The 17,634-nt window shown below is 52.2% G+C and overlaps 9 protein-coding genes across 9 annotated transcripts; 5 read left to right on the forward strand and 4 right to left on the reverse strand.

The window, feature by feature from the left end:
• The first annotated feature begins 7 nt into the window (after positions 1-7).
• On the forward strand, positions 8-1,304 carry ASPZODRAFT_126651 (hypothetical protein). Its single transcript, XM_022721542.1, has one exon. It carries the CDS (start codon positions 63-65, stop codon positions 1,155-1,157), a length of 1,095 nt encoding a protein of 364 aa, XP_022585236.1. The 5' UTR covers positions 8-62; the 3' UTR covers positions 1,158-1,304.
• Positions 1,248-3,246, reverse strand: ASPZODRAFT_54641 (hypothetical protein; the record flags this gene model as incomplete). Its single annotated transcript, XM_022728479.1, has 5 exons — positions 1,248-1,377; positions 1,434-1,559; positions 1,619-2,124; positions 2,200-2,764; positions 2,828-3,246. The coding sequence occupies 5 exons, from the start codon at positions 3,244-3,246 to the stop codon at positions 1,248-1,250; spliced, it is 1,746 nt and encodes a 581-aa protein (XP_022585237.1).
• Positions 3,247-3,846: 600 nt separating this feature from the next.
• ASPZODRAFT_55226 (hypothetical protein) lies at positions 3,847-5,381 on the forward strand (the record flags this gene model as incomplete). The annotated part of the gene is made up of 3 exons (XM_022728530.1): positions 3,847-4,218; positions 4,302-4,546; positions 4,610-5,381. 3 exons carry the CDS (start codon positions 3,847-3,849, stop codon positions 5,379-5,381), a joined length of 1,389 nt encoding a protein of 462 aa, XP_022585238.1.
• Positions 5,382-5,919: 538 nt separating this feature from the next.
• ASPZODRAFT_148165 (hypothetical protein) lies at positions 5,920-7,141 on the reverse strand (the record flags this gene model as incomplete). The annotated part of the gene is made up of 3 exons (XM_022725342.1): positions 5,920-6,298; positions 6,379-6,860; positions 6,929-7,141. The coding sequence occupies 3 exons, from the start codon at positions 7,139-7,141 to the stop codon at positions 5,920-5,922; spliced, it is 1,074 nt and encodes a 357-aa protein (XP_022585239.1).
• An 802-nt stretch (positions 7,142-7,943) lies between these two features.
• Positions 7,944-10,661, forward strand: ASPZODRAFT_126656 (hypothetical protein). Its single transcript, XM_022721543.1, has 12 exons — positions 7,944-8,179; positions 8,242-8,295; positions 8,378-8,671; positions 8,734-8,768; positions 8,840-8,975; positions 9,043-9,300; positions 9,353-9,384; positions 9,440-9,657; positions 9,721-9,932; positions 9,978-10,024; positions 10,093-10,162; positions 10,231-10,661. Exons 1-12 carry the CDS (start codon positions 8,165-8,167, stop codon positions 10,423-10,425), a joined length of 1,566 nt encoding a protein of 521 aa, XP_022585240.1. The 5' UTR covers positions 7,944-8,164; the 3' UTR covers positions 10,426-10,661.
• ASPZODRAFT_253711 (hypothetical protein) lies at positions 10,441-12,120 on the reverse strand. Its single transcript, XM_022727999.1, has one exon. It carries the CDS (start codon positions 11,684-11,686, stop codon positions 10,703-10,705), a length of 984 nt encoding a protein of 327 aa, XP_022585241.1. The 5' UTR covers positions 11,687-12,120; the 3' UTR covers positions 10,441-10,702.
• A 53-nt stretch (positions 12,121-12,173) lies between these two features.
• ASPZODRAFT_86307 (hypothetical protein) lies at positions 12,174-13,231 on the forward strand (the record flags this gene model as incomplete). The annotated part of the gene is made up of 1 exon (XM_022730276.1): positions 12,174-13,231. Exon 1 carries the CDS (start codon positions 12,230-12,232, stop codon positions 13,229-13,231), a length of 1,002 nt encoding a protein of 333 aa, XP_022585242.1. The 5' UTR covers positions 12,174-12,229.
• Positions 13,232-13,413: 182 nt separating this feature from the next.
• Positions 13,414-15,571, forward strand: ASPZODRAFT_2105078 (hypothetical protein). The gene is made up of 5 exons (XM_022727708.1): positions 13,414-13,877; positions 13,944-14,306; positions 14,383-15,132; positions 15,189-15,302; positions 15,359-15,571. Exons 1-5 carry the CDS (start codon positions 13,596-13,598, stop codon positions 15,497-15,499), a joined length of 1,650 nt encoding a protein of 549 aa, XP_022585243.1. The 5' UTR covers positions 13,414-13,595; the 3' UTR covers positions 15,500-15,571.
• On the reverse strand, positions 15,500-16,913 carry ASPZODRAFT_126658 (hypothetical protein). Its single transcript, XM_022721544.1, has one exon. It carries the CDS (start codon positions 16,864-16,866, stop codon positions 15,643-15,645), a length of 1,224 nt encoding a protein of 407 aa, XP_022585244.1. The 5' UTR covers positions 16,867-16,913; the 3' UTR covers positions 15,500-15,642.
• Between the last annotated feature and the right edge of the window lie 721 nt (positions 16,914-17,634).

Genomic DNA, 17,634 nt, shown 5'->3' on the forward strand with positions numbered 1-17,634 from the left:
TCTCTTCCACCTCCACCTCCCTTAACTATCACAACACAGACACAGACACACCATTCTACGCCATGACTCCGCCCAGCAAGACCATCCACAGCACTATCGACCAGCTAATCAACAACCTAGTGAATATCCGCGATGAATCAGGCGAGTTCCTTGCCCCCACGGCAGACGGACGGATCATCGACACCAAAAGCTGGGCCAGCTGGGAGTGGACGCACGGCATCGGACTCTACGGACTATGGAAGTACTACGAGCTCACGGGGAAGAAGGAGCTCCTGTCGATTATAGAAGAGTGGTTTGCCGCCCGGTTCGCCGAGGGCGGGACCACCAAAAACATCAACACGATGGCTGCGTTTCTGACGCTCGCGTACGTGTACGAAGAGACGCGGAACCCAATCTACCGACCCTGGCTGGAGAGCTGGGCCGACTGGGCGATGCACGACCTCCCACGCACAAAATACGGCGGCATGCAGCATCTAACGTACCATGACGAGAACGTCGAGCAGTTATGGGACGACACGCTGGTCATGACGGTCCTCCCGCTGGCCAAGATCGGCCTCCTCCTGCATAGAGGGGAGTATGTCGAGGAAGCGAAGCGCCAGTTTCTAGTACACATAAAGTATCTGTTTGATAGTCGGACGGGGTTATGGTACCATGGCTGGACGTTCGAGGAGGGCGGGCATAACTTTGCCGGTGCGCGCTGGGCCCGCGGCAACAGCTGGATCACGATTGCGATCCCCGAGATGCTCGACTTGCTGGATCTGGATGGCCATGCTGCGTTCCGTGTCCATCTGGTCGACACGTTGAACGCGCAGTGTGAGGCCCTGCAGCGCCTCCAGGCTGATTCGGGCGCGTGGCATACGCTCCTCGACCATACCGATTCGTACCTCGAGGCCTCGGCCACGGCAGGCTTCGCATACGGTATCCTCAAGGCAGTGCGCAGGCGCTATCTCGATGCCCGCTTTCGCCCTGTGGCCGAGAAGGCTGTCCTGGCTGTGTTGGGCTTCGTGGACGAGCACGGCGAACTGCAGGGTACCAGCTTCGGCACACCCATGGGCCACGATCTCGATTTCTACAAGAAGATCCCCCTGACGGCGATGCCGTATGGGCAGGCCATGGCTATCATGGCTCTGGGAGAGTATTTGAGGACGTATATTTGAGATTCTTTAAAAAAACTCCTAGGTATAAGACATACATGTATCTCCGATGAATTGAGATAGAGAAAAGACAAAAGCTCAATTTTTCCAAGTTCATTTGACCTCCTTGGACGAGTAGTCTACCTGGCTCGGCTCGGCACTGCTCGTCGGCACAACATCCACATCCTGGGTGCTAATGGCTTCGATCTCCTCGGGCATGATCAAGTTGAGGATCATAGAGACACTAAGAGGTTAGAAATCGTCGGGAATGAGGAAATCAAGAGAGAAGGGGAAACTTACAAAGCAGTCACCGCGAAGCCCGTCTCCAGGACGAGCTCAATCGCATCCAGGAACCCCTGCAGGTTCTTATTACTCGTCGACCCGAAAACGTATGAGAACCATGTAGGGACGAGCGTGGCGCCATATCTAGAGAATTAGCGTGATACCACTATAAGAAAGCGGGGAGAAAAGAAAGAAAGGCTTACCCTAGAGACAGTGCGGCAGTCAGGATGAAGCGGTTGCGCCGGTTCATGGGCACCTTGCCGACAATGGCCAGCCCGCTGACCGTCACCGAGGCGAAAAGGAAAGTTGTCATGCCGCCGAGCACAGCGTCAGGAATGGCGACGATGGCCGCGGCAAATTTGGAGAAGATGCCGGCCACAATAAGAAAAAAGCAACAGCAGTAGCCGGCTTTCCGGTTTGCGCAGCGCGTCAGGGCGATGACTCCATTGTTCTGCGCAAAGGTGGTCATGGGCGAAATGGTCATCAGGGCGGCCAGCAGCCCGCCGATTCCATCGGAGAGAATGCCCCCCTGGATTCGCGAGTCGAACACCGGGCCGTCCACTTCGAGCTGCGAGACGTCGCATGTCGCCGTTACATCGCCGATCGCCTCGCAGGCACACAGAATAAACACTGCCAGCAGTGGAAGCACGAGTGGACCGTACACTTGTAGTTTGAATGTGTGGACCCAGATAAACGAAATCACGGGCGCCTAAAGAAGAAAACACACACACACACGTCAGTATATATATCCATGCCCTTGATGAAAGATGAAAACATGACTTACCTCATTGACAGTCGCAGGATCAAAGTATCCGCACGCCGCAGCGATGATACACCCAACCAGCAGTCCGAGGACGACCGAACACGACTTCATGATCGGGGATCCAAACCGTTCACAGAGGAGAATAGTCACAAACACAGAGAAGCCCAGCCCGATGAACTCCGGGCTGCCCCACGGCAGAGCATGCGGCGCGCCCACCTCAGGACACAAGCGGTAGATACCGGTCGAGGGACGGGACATACAGTCGCCGGAGCTGCCCGCCCACTCCTCGAAGCCGCTCTGGACCAGCGACACACCGATCAGCATGACTGTCGGACCCGTCACGATCGGCGGGAAGATCTTCTGGATGGTCTTGGGCGGCATGAAGGAGATGAGGATTTCGATCAACGCGCAGACCGCAGAGGTGCCAATCAGCGCGCCGTACGCGTCGGGACATGGCAGCTTCGTGCCGTCCTCGTCCACAGGGCAGAACCCATTCTCATACATCTGTGTAAAGGCGCCTGTGGCGACCGTGATGATGGAGAAGGAAACACCCACCACCGAGAGCACACCGGTGCCGATATAGTACCTAGCAAAAAAAAAAAAAATAAGTCAGACGGAATTCATATGATATAGAAGAGCAGCTTCGTACGGCGTCTTGTGAATGTGGAAGCGGGTGATCTGAATGAGCGACAGCAGGCCACAGACGATCAGCGAGGTCGAGACCAGGTACTCGGTGTACTCGGTGGTCAGGTTGACGGCCGCAGCCATGATAATGGGCGGGGCTACGATGCCACCCAGCATGGCCAGGGCATGCTGCAAGCCCAGCAGCAGGGCTAGCAAGATGGGTATGCGGTCGTTGAGGGCGAAGAACGGTTGCGCGCGCATCGGCCGCTTCAGGAAGGGAATCTCTGGTCGGAACAGATACGCATAATCGTAGTCCCCGATGAGACCTTCCTTCGTGGTGAGAGCATGTCGCGCCCGTTGCCAGCGCTGTCGCAGCGTCTGTCGCGGGTTGGAACCGGGCACGATGGTGTCCGGGCCATCGGTAGAATGTATCGAGTTGTCCATGGTGGTCAAAGGAAAGGCAACAAACAAGTCTGACTTTCCCCCCCCCCCCTCTCAGCTGTGATCGATCAGCGAGCTTGTGCCCTATATACTCGTCTAGCGAGCAGACGATCCTTGGAAGGCCTCGATCACATAATTGCATTGACTGGGGGCAGACATAGATAGCGCTGCAGCCCATCTAGGAGATAAGATAAGCGCCTCTCCCCGTCCAACAATTGGACCCTAGTCGCATGTATGATGAAAGAATGATCAATTGAGCGAGACATCAAAAAAGAGTGAAAAAAAACCCGCTTCGTGTGGCTTGCATCAGGCAGCCTGTTGGGCACTGTCACGATGATGATAATGGCACATGTGAAGCCGGATACCCGCGACATCCTAAGGAAGTGACCGAAGGATGGTCGTCGACCTCCGTGTAGGGCATTTCCGATCGAGCAATTGAAATGTGTAACATCCATCTAATCGCCACCGGGGGGTGATACGCCGCATTTATCTTATCGCACTCTCTCCGCACATCGGCGCTCTCCGGACCGCCTCCCCCAGGCATAAAGAAAACAAAAGATGGGGAGAGGGTCGACAATGATGATTGATGGCCATCGGAACACGATGCTCTACACACACGCCACCATCATTACTGTCGACGGTTCCCGCCGGATCATTGACGATGGTGCCCTCCGCGTCGATGGCGACCGCATCGCGGACATCGGCAAGACCGACGCCTTGAAAGCACAATACCCTGATGAACAAGAGTATGATCTATCCGGGCGGATAGTGATCCCGGGTTTGATCTCGACGCATATGCATACCGCGCAGACGCTGCTGCGGGGCACGGCAGACGACCTAGAGCTGGTCTCGTGGCTTTGTGAGCGGATCTGGGTGCTTCAGGGCAACTTCACGGCGGAGGATGGGTATGCAGCTGCGCGGTTGAGTATTGGCGAGATGTTGAAGACAGGAACGACATGTTTCTTGGAGAGTATGGTAGGTAGTATTGGTTAGCAGCACTGCCATCCATGCATATATCGTTTGGTTTTTCCTATCCCTCATGCTTATGTTATACTTAGTTCGCCGACCGCTATGGCTTTGATGGACTCTGTCGGGCCGTCGAAGAAAGCGGCATTCGTGGCTGTCTGGGCAAGATCGTCATGGACATTGCTCGGTATGCACAAGATGACGCTTGGGCGATGCATCCGGGGCTTGTGGAAGACCGTGAGACATCTCTGCTAGGCACGCTGCAGATGTGGGAGAAGTGGAATGGCAAGGCCAATGACCGCATTCGTGTGTGGTTCGGGGCCCGGACACCAGGCGGGTATGTGCTTGAAGAACGGTGTTATATTATGGATTCAACTCAACGCTTACTCTTATCGAATAGGGTGTCGGACGGACTGTACAAGGAAATGACGGCCCTCTCGCGATCGAAAGGCATCCCCATCACGATGCACTGCGCCGAAGTGCGTGCCGACCGCGACTTCTTCGCTTCGGTCTCACATACGCCCATGTCATACTGTGACTCAGTAGGCCTGCTATCTCCGTCGACCGTGCTGGTGCACATGGTACATCTGGACGACTCGGACATCGACCGTTTGGCAGCCTCGGGCACTCACGTCGCACACTGTCCAACCTCGAATGCCAAGCTGGCGTCAGGGATCTGTCGCGTTCCCGACCTGCAGAAAGCCGGCGTGAATGTCGGACTAGGAACGGACGGTGCGCCATGCAACAACACCTGTGATCTGCTGCAAGAGATGAAGCTGGCAGCCATCATCCACAAGAGCGTTTCGTACGACCCGACGGCGGTACCAGCCGAGACGGTGTTGGAGATGGCGACGATCAACGGGGCTAAGGCGCTGGGGTTAGAGGACCGCATCGGCAGCCTAGAGGTTGGCAAGAAGGCAGACTTTGTCGCGATCGACGTTCGAGGCATCCACTCGCAGCCGTGGTTCAACGCTGTGAGCGCGGTCGTGTACACGGCCACCGGCCGAGATGTTGACGTCGTCGTCGTCGACGGACAGATGGTCGTCGAGAAAGGACAGTTGCTCACTATGAATGAGCAGGAGATTGTTCAAGAAGCACAGCGCAGGAGTCGTGAGGTGGTCGCTCGAGCCGGCCTGACGGAAAAGGTCAAGGGGAGGTGGAAGGTTGTATGATGATGGTATCAAGCAGGGAGGAAGTATGGCATGACCGAATTTCGTTGTGGTAATAGCTTCAAGATGGAAATAAAGACTAGGTTAGTATAATTAGATGATATACTTGATGATTTTAATGTCTCTCCTCTCTCTCTTCGTCTGTTTGTTCTGTTACCCCTGGCTCTCAACTCACCGTCTGTTCAAACTGTTTCCCACTATTATCGATGTTTATGTGATGGCAGTGGATAGATGACTCTCAGATGCCATCATCAATGAAAGAAACTTGCCAAATCGATGGATGTGAGTCGGTCTCATTGTTGAGAATTCCTTGCATTGAGGGAGGGGGAAAAACAGTTGAGGACAAAATGACGGGGGATGCCCTAATTCCATGCCCTAATTTCTGTTTCTGGAGACCACGTGCTGCCACTCTTTGTTGACTTCGACTTGGGAAGGAACCATCAATAAGCCCAGAGTCTACAGGAGTCTACCAGAGAACCTTTGCAGGATATTTTCCAAGATGATACTTTCGTTATTGAGAAGACCATCTACTGATTCACCTCTACTCCGTGAACAAGCAACCAAGTGCCCCGGTCTTGAACCAGGCGCGGTCCTTCTCCCACCCTCGAAGAATGAAATCTCTCCCTCGTTCGACAACCTGTTCGATCTGCTTCGGCGTGCCCCATCCCGGCACACGGCTGCCCCAGCAGACCAGATGGGTGCCGACGTGGAGGGCCGTCCGAAACGCCATCGCGTCGCTCAGAGGCCCGTAACCCTCAGCAAAGCCCTGGACGATCCATTCTCCAGCTGTCACATCCTTGAATAGTGTGGTCTCGTAAAGCTCGGCGATCATCTGGCCTAGGTCCAGGGCGCGATGGCCGACGTGTACCAGTTCCCAGTCGACGACAAAGAGACGGGTGAGAGGTGTCGATACGAGAATGCTTTTAGAAATTGAGTTAGAAAATAGAGCTTTCCTTGGGTTATTCAAGGCCGGGTAGGGGGGGGAATAGATTCAACTCACTTTCCTGTCCAAAAGTCCCCGTGGATCAACCCGTACATCTCCCCCTCGTGGATATCCAGCTCCGCCGCCGCCATGTCCGTCACCTGGGTGAACACGTTACGAGACCCTTCAAGCAGGTGCGGGAAGTTGTTGATCGTCTCCAGCAGGAAACCGTAGTTAACGTGGTGCTTGAGCTTCTTCATCGTCATGTTCTGCTGCATTCTCGCCGCCACATCGGGCGCGTCGTCCTTCCCCCATGTGTGGAACGACCGCAGCCAAGCGCCCAGCACGCGACCCAGGGCGTGTGCAATGGGTTGAGACAGCGTCCTGCCCTGCTCGGAGAGCAGGTAACTCTTCAGATCGACTGCGTGCGGTAGATCCTCGACGATTTGCGTGAGTGTAGTCGTGCTGAAGTGGAGGAGACGCGGGGTGTGCACGGTGAGGCCGGCGAGAGAGAGCGGCGGTAGCTCGTGCAAGCTTTCGATGATGGCTGCTTCGAATTTCTACAAAAACCGTGTCAGTCTATCCTTCATGATTATCAAAGTACCTTTCTAGTAAAAGTAAAGCTCACGCATCGTGCCGCGTCCAGTCGAAGCGCGGTGTTCGAGGCAGCGTAGTCCTTGGTATGCTTGACCACCACGCTCTTATCCGGTTGCTCGGCCAGAACACCACGATAGACGAAATTGGCTGTTCCACCACTCAATTTGATGAGCGATGAACAGGCAAAGGGGGTTGCGGTGAGCTCATGGGCGATCTCGTCGCGAATAGTACTATCGTGGTCCATTGGAAATAAAATGAAATAAATAAAAACGGTACAGCCTTGGATGTAAATGGCACAGACAGTGGACTCTCACTCCCACTGGGTACTTTTATTACTTTTATTATCTCTACCAGGATTCTATGGAATACCTACTAGATATTATATTCTGTGAAGGGTTCTGCAGATTGCATGGTAAAAACATTAATCTCCATAAGTGACTCATCTGACTCGTTTTAAAGAGTCACCTCGTATTATTATATTGTTGTACGCAGCTGAATAGCACATATAGAAAAGCACAAAATCATGGAGATAGGAAAGCTTTGATCTAATAAACTACAGTATAGTTACTTGAATTCTATTGCTATAGTAATAAAGCTTGGCTACCAGTAGTGCAGATCTGGATAGCGGCTGCAAGCTGGAATATATTGAACCCCGTATATTAGAGAAAAATAGATAACTAATGGCCATATTGGATCTGTTCAGACAGTATTTAAGTTTCAACAGAATCGGCATTTTATACCAGATAATCTAAAATCTTAGCCAGCAGTAAGACAGCGTCTAGCTTTCTATCACTCTAATAATACACTACATCATGAATATCAATGATATCAATTATATAGCTACTCTCTAGACAGTTGCTGCATTAGAAACCTTTCTGGAAATATGACCTTGCCTACTACCTAACCTAGCTAGATAAGTAATTTGCTTACTCTATTATAGAATAACTCGTATTGAAAATTCAACACTGTAGCCTAAGCAGGTTAGGGTTGTTTATATTCCACCACCGCCATCCAGATCAGAGAAAAACATCATCTTGACAACTTCCCCTCTGGCATCTCATACCCATGTACGATCGGCTCATTCGGCGGTATTCTTGCAGATCGGCCCTTTGGTCGGTCTATTTCTTGCTTTTCTCGCAAGGATCAGCGATGCGGAGACGAAACATCCCCAACTTTTATCTACCCTACCAGTTAATATTAATAGGGCCAACTTCCCCGCTTGTTGTTGTGGGCTGATCCCCAACCAAGATCTCAAGCTGTTGCAGATATGGGAGTCTCCTGGGTGAGTATTTACGAGGCTTCATGCCTTCTCTGTCTATTACGACGTCTTTCTGACAGGCTTAGAAAGTGTACCTGTACGGCCTGGCGCCGTGTACCGGCGGCCTAGCCTATGGATATGTAGGTTGCTCCCAGAAGACAATTAAGAGGACTATTCAGAAAGATCCCTTGCTGACAGTTATCTCTCCCTCTTTTTCTCCAGGATACAGGATCCCTGAGTGGCATTCTAGCCATGTCGCAGTTCCTCGACTACATGAACCATCCGGACTCCTTCCTCCAGGGCGGCATAACCGCCTCGCTACAAGCTGGCTCCTTTGCAGGTTCCCTGCTGACAGGAGCCTTTTTGGCGGACCGACTGGGTCGTAAGAAGACCATTTTTCTGGGCTCGTTGCTTTTCACCATCGGTGTCGCCATTTCCTGTGCTGCTAACGGGGTCGTCTGTCTCGTCGCCGGGCGCGTCATCAATGGCATTAGCAACGGCTGTCTGGCCATGATGGTAAGCGAGGAAAATATATATATTCAGTCAACACTGATGGAGGAACTGGTTGACGGGTACAGGTTCCTCTCTACCAGAGTGAGATCTCGCCGCCAGAGTGAGTATTTGTTCCAATACCTTTTTTTTTGAGTGTTGTAAGTATTCATTAATCACCGCTGACGGGAATAGGATCCGTGGTCGTATCATCTCCTTCCAGCAATGCTTTATCAACTTGGGTATCCTTGTGGCGTTTTGGATCCAGTACGGAACGACTTTCATTGACGGGCAGGCCGCCTGGCGTCTGCCTGTGGGCCTTCAGATGATCGTAAGAATCATTCACTGGGGGAAGAAAAAGTTACCAATTCGAGACCTACTGAACGTTGATGCTTTAGCCTACTATCACGTTGCATATCACCATGTACTTCCTGCCGGAGTCCCCACGATGGCTCGTCCAACGTGACGAGCACGAAAAGGCGCTGAAGGCTCTTGCGCAGATGCACTCCAACGGCGACATTAATGACCCATATGTGCAGGCCGAGCTGGCCGAGATTGAATCCAAGATCCAGTGGGAGCGTCAGCATCCAGCCCCCTCCTATCGCGAGATGTTGTTTGGCAAGGAGCGCCGGCGGACCTGGCTGGGTATCGGAGTGGTAAGTACTGAAATCAATATTGCGCTGGAGGGGTGTTATCTGACGAGCCTAGCAATTCTTCCAACAAGTTACCGGTATCAACGTGTAAGCTATCCTCGAATTCATGCATAAGTGCTTTTTGATATACTAAAGCAGATAGAATCATGTACTATGCCGTTTTCCTCTTCGAGCAGGCCGGGATCTCCTCGACCAAGTCCTCGCTCCTGGCAAACGGCCTCGAGGGCGTTGTGCTTAACATCTTCACTCTTCCAGACATGTACTTTATGGATTCCTGGGGCCGGCGCACCCCGATGGTGATCGGCGGCGTTGGCATGGGCATTTCGATGATGTTGATCGGAGTCATCATGAAAACAAAGGGTCTGGCCTTCTGTCTAGCCCTTACAACAGTTTATATAAAGAAATTAAAGCTGACTGTTCAAGGCAACCCCGTCTATGACGCCCTGACGCAAAAGACCGACTTCACCTTCAAGGACAAAATGGCCTCCAACGCGGCCATCGCATTTGTCTACATTTATGTCATGGTGTTTGCCCTCACCTGGGCCTGCGTTGCCTGGGTCTATCCGCCTGAGCTGTTTAGCATGAACATGCGTGGCCGCGGCACGTCCATGACCTCTGCCACCAACTGGTTTGTGGTGAGTACTTTGGCTGCGATTTGCATTGTAGTACTGACATGACAGAACTTCTGGTTCGGTCTCTACGTTCCAACCGCCATGGAGAAGATTTCGTAAGCTCTTTTCTCATACCTGGCATGATAAACATGATTTCTTTAATGCTCAACTACTCACATCCTAGGTGGGAGCTGTACATGATCTTCATGGCCCTCTGCTACTTCATGTCAATCATCATCTATCTGTTTTACCCGGTACGTCTACTAGAAAGGGAAAAAAGAAAGAAAGAAAGAAAACGTTTCACAAACTAAACTGACTGTAGGAAACCGCGGGGAAATCCCTCGAGGAAATCGACTTTCTTTTCTCCAAGCAGCGGACCAGCTGGGTCTTCCGCGACCGCGAGGCAACTCGCGTGGGCGCCATCTTCGAGCGTGATTTTGCTCATGGCGAGGCTCTTACCGTCTTTGACGAGAAGGAGGGCGGCGTTTCCAAGACAGAGCATATCGAGGGAGTTTGATATCTTTCGACTCTAGTTCGGAGTACAATGTAGTCGGTATAGCATGAGTTGATGACTTTAAGAAGGAAAAAAAAAATACTATTACAGTATGTTAGATGGTCTATCGGGTAATTGATTGATTTACTCTACAGGGATGAGTGCCGATCTCAGGGACATTATACAACGTCCGATTGGTGATTGGGAATTGTGAGAATACAACATAACAATACTACATGGTCTCATAAATAAATGGGGTGTATATGGATATGTATATTTATATGTATATGTATATGTGTATCTAATTCATAATAGCAGGATTCTGCTGTCTCATGCTCTGCCACCACAAACTCTGCTGCCAGAGATCGCCTTCCGGCCCGTTAACGAGCAGCCGCCATTTATGCAGAAACCAGGGCGCGGCCTCCCAGCTGCGCATGTCCCAGGGCTGACCGAGTCCTCCGGAGCCTCCCCAGCAGACCAGGCCGCCGCGGAGAATATCCTTTTTCAGATCGAGAGGATCGAACAGGCCCGGCGACGTGGCGGCCAGCGTGATGGCGCGCTCCCGCAGGACGGGCAGGGGGATCAGGTCGAACATCGGGTGATGAGGGAAGAGGACCTGTGCGAGTGTCGGCTGGAGGTGGACGGGCGCCCCTGGGTCCGAGACAGAGGCGAGTAGGGTTTTTGGGTCGTCGGATGGGGACGCCCGTCGGTAGAACGGCGAGCAGAGCGTGAGACACTTGAACGTGTAGAACTCCTCGATGGAGATTCCCAGGCTGCGGGCGTTGTGAAGGCACGCTAGATTGAAGGATGTCTGCGAGGATTGCAGAGTATTCAGGTACGGGTCTGCCAGTACTGTGGTAGTCTTAGTCTTCTGGCTATTGTCTGTCTCAGGGATTGTGGAATAGCACTCTGTCGGTCCGGATACCGTGGGGCTCAGAGTGAAAACCGCCAGTGGATCAACGGTTGTCTCTGGTGGTAACAGTCTCAACATGTCATCCGAGCTGGAACTAGATGTCGTTGGAAACGAACAGAAAAGCATGTCGAGAGAGTGGGAGTCGCCTGCGTCGTTCCAACCAACGTTTACCAAGTCGTTGCCAGATGAATCTGAGCTTCCAGTCGTCAAATCATTTATCAATTCAGTCTGTTGAGTCTCCACCTCGTTCGAGATACCCTCTCTAAGAGGTGCCGCGTTGGATAGTTTCCCTTCATCTCTCGGCGTCCAGCCCCGAACTGGCGATGGCTGAATCTCCAGGTATTGAGCAACCGGTTGCCCACCCTTGAGCATCCGCTGACTGACCAATTGGTCCTTTTTTCGCTGGCCTAAAGGAGATTGTTAGCCGTCTGGTCCACGTTCTTTGCTCCCAACTCACGGTACGCTCGCTGCGAGATCCTGTTCTGCTCTTTCCGCGCGGCGGTGATGACCCGCTTCGGCCGTAAGCCAGTCTCTGGGGGCAATCGACTGGCTTCTGACATATTCCTCTCTGCTTCTCCGTCTTCTCAGGCCATGTCCAACGGTTTTTTGTCCACTCAATGTTGTCCTCGTCTTCTTTGCCAGAGACTCGGAGTTAAGCGGCTGTTAAGCCCAAGAGGCAGTGTGCTGACTCATCAGGTGGCTTACGCGTGACTGGCCAATCAGATCGCCTGTCGCCGTAAGCCATTGATGCCTGAGGCATATATCCCAATCTGGCAATGGGTGAGTCTCGAGTTATAAAAGCAAGAACCCCCTCAACTTCTCTGCTTCATCACTTGTTTATTCATCACTCTTCCACTGTCTAATATCCAATATATCTCCCTAATCCCGTTTAAAACCCCCATTGCTATCAACACCATGACTTCCGAAGCCAAAACTATCGTCGTTGTGGGCGCCACGGGCAACCAGGGCTCCTCGGTGGTACGCACCTTTGCGAATCTGCCTGGCTGGCATGTACGCTGTGTGACGCGCAATGTGTCTTCGCCCGCATCCCAGGAACTAGGAGGTCTTGGTGCCAGCCTCATCCAGGCTGACCTGTCCGATCTCGACTCGTTGTCTGCTGCGTTCGCCGGCGCCCACACCATCTTTGTCAACACAGATTTCTGGTGGGCGTACCGGAAGTGCAGCGAGGATGATGAAACAAAGAGCAAAGAGTCGTATGATCGAGAGGTCCTGCACGGCAAGAACGCTGCTATCGCGGCGGCAGCGGTGCCGACACTTGAGCGGTTCGTCTACTCGGCGCTGGGGCCGATGAGGAAGGCGTCCAAGGGGAAATACACGCAATCCTTTCACTGGGAGTCAAAGGCTACGATTGTCAAATACATTGAGAATGAACAACCGGAGCTGTGGAAGAAGACGTCGCTCATCTATCTGGGGGCGTATGCCACCAATGCTCTGCTCATGCCAAGGCCTGATCCGACAACGGGGGCGTACAAGCTGGTGTCACCGATCAAGGCTGATATCAAGATGCCCATAATTGATACCCGTGGATCAACTGGTTTGTTTGTCCAGGCCTTGGTAGAACAGGAGAATGCTGGAACAAAGCTGTTGGCCTACAACAGTTATCCGACAATGGAGGAAGTTGCTCGGATCTGGTCGCGGGTCATCGGGCAGCCAGTCGAACTGGTGGAAGTCACTACCGAATTTATTCACACACAGTTTGGAGTTCCACTGGAAGTACTGGAAGCCCCGAATTTTCTCAACGAGTTCAGTTACATGGCCGGCGTGGATGGCTTCATAGAGCCAGCCCAGCTAAAGGTCAAGGTCCCGACTCAATCGTTTGAGGAGTGGCTAAAGGCACGGGGCTGGGAACAGGTTCTGGGGGATGGAAAAGCCATGTTGGCGTCTGTCCAGAAGTAAGGCGCCATTCATGGACGATATATTGTTTTGGAATCGGTTTCTGATAACCTGCTTTCGGAATATGTTGATCCTGGATCACATTGAGAACCAAATCATCCTGTCATGTCAACACTATTAATATATAACAATGGTTCATGCTTTTACATATCACCATTAAGGAAAGTTTCCTTTACATCTGCTTTTTGTTTCCCAAGACTTCTTGATCCTCCGGAGTTCGGCCGTGCCATGCATCGTGTCAATGACGTCTTCAGCGGAAGGGCAGCGCAACAGGTACGTAATTAATCCGACATTAACAATGCTAGAATGCGTATATTTCACCCAAATCTAGGATCTGCCTAAAATAACCTCACAGTGCACCGGGGCGATGGAGAGGGAGCGCTACGAGGGAGCTGGTGGGGAGTCACTCTCTCCAGATAGTAGCGCTAAGAAACAGTCGTCCACAAGATCCACAGAAGACTCCTCGGCTAACCTGGCCGACACTGAGGAGTCCTCCGGGCATGAGTCTGCCAGTCTCACAACAGACCAGGAACAAGAGGGGAGCAGTCGCCTCGAAGAAGATGAGAGACAGGCAATCAATCGACCCGAAGCAGAATCCAACGGCCCAAAGTCCTCCACCCCAATACAATGGGATGGCCCAGATGATCGAGTAAGTGCCTTGGAAAAGTCAGGTCTGTCATTCCAAGCAATTGACCGAATCTTTCTGCTACCGCAGGACAACCCAATGAACTTTTCCGTCCGCAAGAAATGGAGAATCACCATGATGCTCGCAGCAATGACGTTCTGCGTAACATTTGCCTCCTCCGTCTTCAGTTCAGCCACCAGAGCTACATCAAGGCATTTTCACGTCTCTCCGGAGGTCATGGTATTGGGAGTCAGTCTTTTTGTGCTTGGCTTCTCCTTCGGGCCCCTATTCTTTGGACCTCTGTCTGAACTCTACGGGCGTCGAAACCCTCTGCTGATAGGCTATTTCATTTTTGCCATATTCCAAATCCCCGTCGCGGTTGCTCAAAATCTCCAGACTATCTTCCTCTGTCGATTCTTTGGGGGTCTCTTTGGCAGCGCGCCACTGGCGATTGTACGTTTGCCGGGTCTTCCATACCATTGAGATATGCTCCCCATCACTGACTTGTATTGAATGTAAATCGAAATAGGCTGGTGGAGCGCTGGCAGACATATTTAACCCTGTTGACAGAGGCGTTGCCATGGCCGCCTTTGCTGGAGCAACGTTTATTGGGCCTGTAGCAGGCCCTGTTGTCGGAAGCTTCATCACGACTTCCAAGCTAGGCTGGCGGTGGACCGAGTACATCACTACTATCATGGCTTTTCTGTTTGGCGCTATGGGCCTTTTTCTGCTCCCAGAGACCTACGCCCCTGTTCTCCTCTCGCAACGTGCGAAGAAGCTGCGCTACCAGACCCGGGACTGGGCCATCCATGCCAGCGTGGATGAACAAGAAACCGACCTGGAGCATCTGGTGCACAAGTACCTCTTCCGGCCATTCTTAATGCTGGTACTAGAGCCCATTCTGCTTCTCATCACCTTGTATATGGGATTTGTGTATGGTTTTCTCTACCTCAGTCTTCAGTCTTTCGAGATCGCCTTCCACGAGCGCCGCGGCTGGAAACTGGGCATTGCCTCATTGCCCTTTCTGGCTATCACTTGTGGAGTCTTTATGGGCTGCGCCATTATCATCGTGCTAACCAAGACTCGCTACCGGCGCAAGATGAACCAAAACGGAGGCTCCGTACCGGAGGAACGGCTGGTGCCTATGATGATTGGGGGTTTCTTGCTCCCCGCCGGCATGTTCTGGTTTGCATGGACCTCAGACCCGCATATCAACTGGGTACCGCAGGTTCTCTCGGCGGTGTTGCTCGGCGCGGGCATCCTACTAATCTTCTTGCAGGTCAGTCTGAGACGAAGCCTGCTGTTCAAGATTCTAATTGACTGATTGATCCTCAGGGCCTCAATTACATCATTGACGTCTATGTTGGCCATTCAAACTCTGCCCTTGCAGCCAACACGCTATTCCGATCCCTGCTGGGCGCAGGGTTTCCCATGTTTGGAATTGGCATGGTCGGTCCTCCTCTCCATTTACGAGACCATGCCATGAGCTGACAGCTGCAATATAGTTCCATAATCTCGGCGTAAACTGGGCAATGACATTGCTGGGATGCTTGACTACCGCCTTGTTCCCTGTTCCCATCTTGTTCTATATCTATGGAAAAAAGATCCGCAGCTGGAGTCGATTCACTAATGGCAATTCGCCATGATCCCGAAAAGGATCGATATTACATCGTTCCTCGCTTATTTCACAGATATGCCAATGCGCTAGAGTTGAGAAATGTTTGCCATAGAATACATATATGTAGAGAATTAGAATACACAAGGAATCAAAGAGCTTCATCTCTGGAGATCACATATCAATCAGACAGTCTAGACGCTCTTCAACCTTTTTCAAGCCAAAACCTCTGTTTCCCCCCCTCCAACTCAGGGCGATAGCATTCCGCGCAAACTGTCGCAAGCTCTCTTCGTACTCTGCAATCCTCGCCTCCTCCATCGCCGCGACACCCCCCGCGGCGACAATCCTGCGCGCGAGGTCCTCTACATCCCGGAGTGCCGTGACCACTCCCATGGCGCCAGTCGGGGGCATGGGATGAATGGCGTCTCCCAAAAGGGTGACGCGACGAGAGACCTCCCACGCAGGCAGGTCGGGCGGGGCAGAAGCAACCCGCAGCGTCGATGTCTGCGACACATCCTGCATCTCGAGCAGGACGCGCAGAACCGGGGTCCAATGCTGTGTGAGACGGAGACTTAATTGCGCGGATTCGTCGTGGGTGAGATGGAGGAGTTCCTCGTCTGGCAGGGGCATCGCTGTGCTGCACAGCACCCAGTAGATATACGGGGCCGGCAATCTGGGGTCGGCGACGGTGTTTGCGCAGGGGAACCGGATAGGTTCATAAAAAAGGGTGTGCTGAAACGAGCCGTCGTCATTTTCTCTCTGAATCTTCTCCTGTACAAGCGAGACACCCCGTCGGTATTCCTCTGGAAAGCTTGCCTCGAAATCAAGCGTTAGGGGCGTCTTGCCGTAGATAATGCGTAGGCCAGTGTCGATCGCCCTGAAGCCCGGAACCAGTTGTCTGCGTACACGCGAGTGTACGCCGTCCGCACCAACAATCAACCCGCCGTCGATGGCCGATCCGTCCGTGAAATAAGCCGTGACATGGTCTTCATGCAGGATATAACGGTCCAGCGCTTTGCCGAAGAACACGGAGTCCTCGAGTCCCCGCAGCAGCACCTCGCGGAAGGTGGTGCGGTCGACAACGTAGGACTTGTCTCCTTTGAGCGGAGGAGGTCCTCCAGACTGTTGGTTGCTCAGATCAGCACCGTCGGCGTCCAAGCGGACACCAAAGGTTTGCTTCCCCGCACAGGTGTCTTTGAACAGCTCGTATAGCTCAGGCGGCAGGGCATACTCAAGCGCGTCAACCCCTTCGTCCGAGACGCGCAGCCGGTATCCCTGGGCGCGAAAGTCCTTTCGCTCGTCTTTCTCAAAGAGTTTAAAAGGGATGCCGTGTTTCTTGAGGGCCTGCGCCAGACAGAGGCCTCCGAGGCCTCCTCCGATGATCAGAACATGCGACATTGCAATGATGATGGTGATGATGGTGGTGATGGAGGATAATTGAGGAAGTGGATGGTTTTAAATCCGAGGGCTGGTGGTTGTCGGTGGTGTCTCTCGGACTGTTTTCCTCGGGGCTCCGAGACGGTGACCCGAATCGGATGCGGAAGTTGCGACATTCAGGGCTTTCTATCAACAACAGTAATCTCAAGGAAAGATATCTCAATTCTAGCGATAATATATCAAGGTATCTACGTACTACGAGTAATTATAGTAACCAACAACTCAACGATAAACATCATGAATCCTCACCAGTGAAAAAATTAGGGCTGGCCAGAGCGGTGGCATATGGCAGAAACGTGACGTCAGTCTCCGGTTTTCTCACTAAGCCTATTCCAGCATAATATATGCCTAATATGGAAAGACGGCCTGGGAGTTGAAAATACACATCTCAGTAAATGAAATACTGTGTACTGGTGTATCATTTGACATTTATAATACTCTCTTTGATAGATGTTCTTCTAAATAATTACCAAGCAATGAACAACAGGTCTTCTGGAATACTCGCTTGCACCTTTTTTCTGCAGACTATATCTGACGACTCATCTTTCAGATGTCTCGCCATATCTTCCCCAAAGGTATGTACTGTGGTACTGCATACTTATTCGTCTCTCGTGAATGGAGAAAGGATCGTCTTCCCGGCCTATACTCCGTACAGGGTCAATAGAGCGGGGTTGTGTAAGATTAGTGGACGGGCTAAGCAGACACCCTGAAGAACAATAAAGACCTAAA

This window comes from Penicilliopsis zonata (genome assembly GCF_001890105.1).
Source record: "Penicilliopsis zonata CBS 506.65 unplaced genomic scaffold ASPZOscaffold_1, whole genome shotgun sequence".
In the NCBI taxonomy this organism is placed as follows: domain Eukaryota; kingdom Fungi; phylum Ascomycota; class Eurotiomycetes; order Eurotiales; family Aspergillaceae; genus Penicilliopsis; species Penicilliopsis zonata.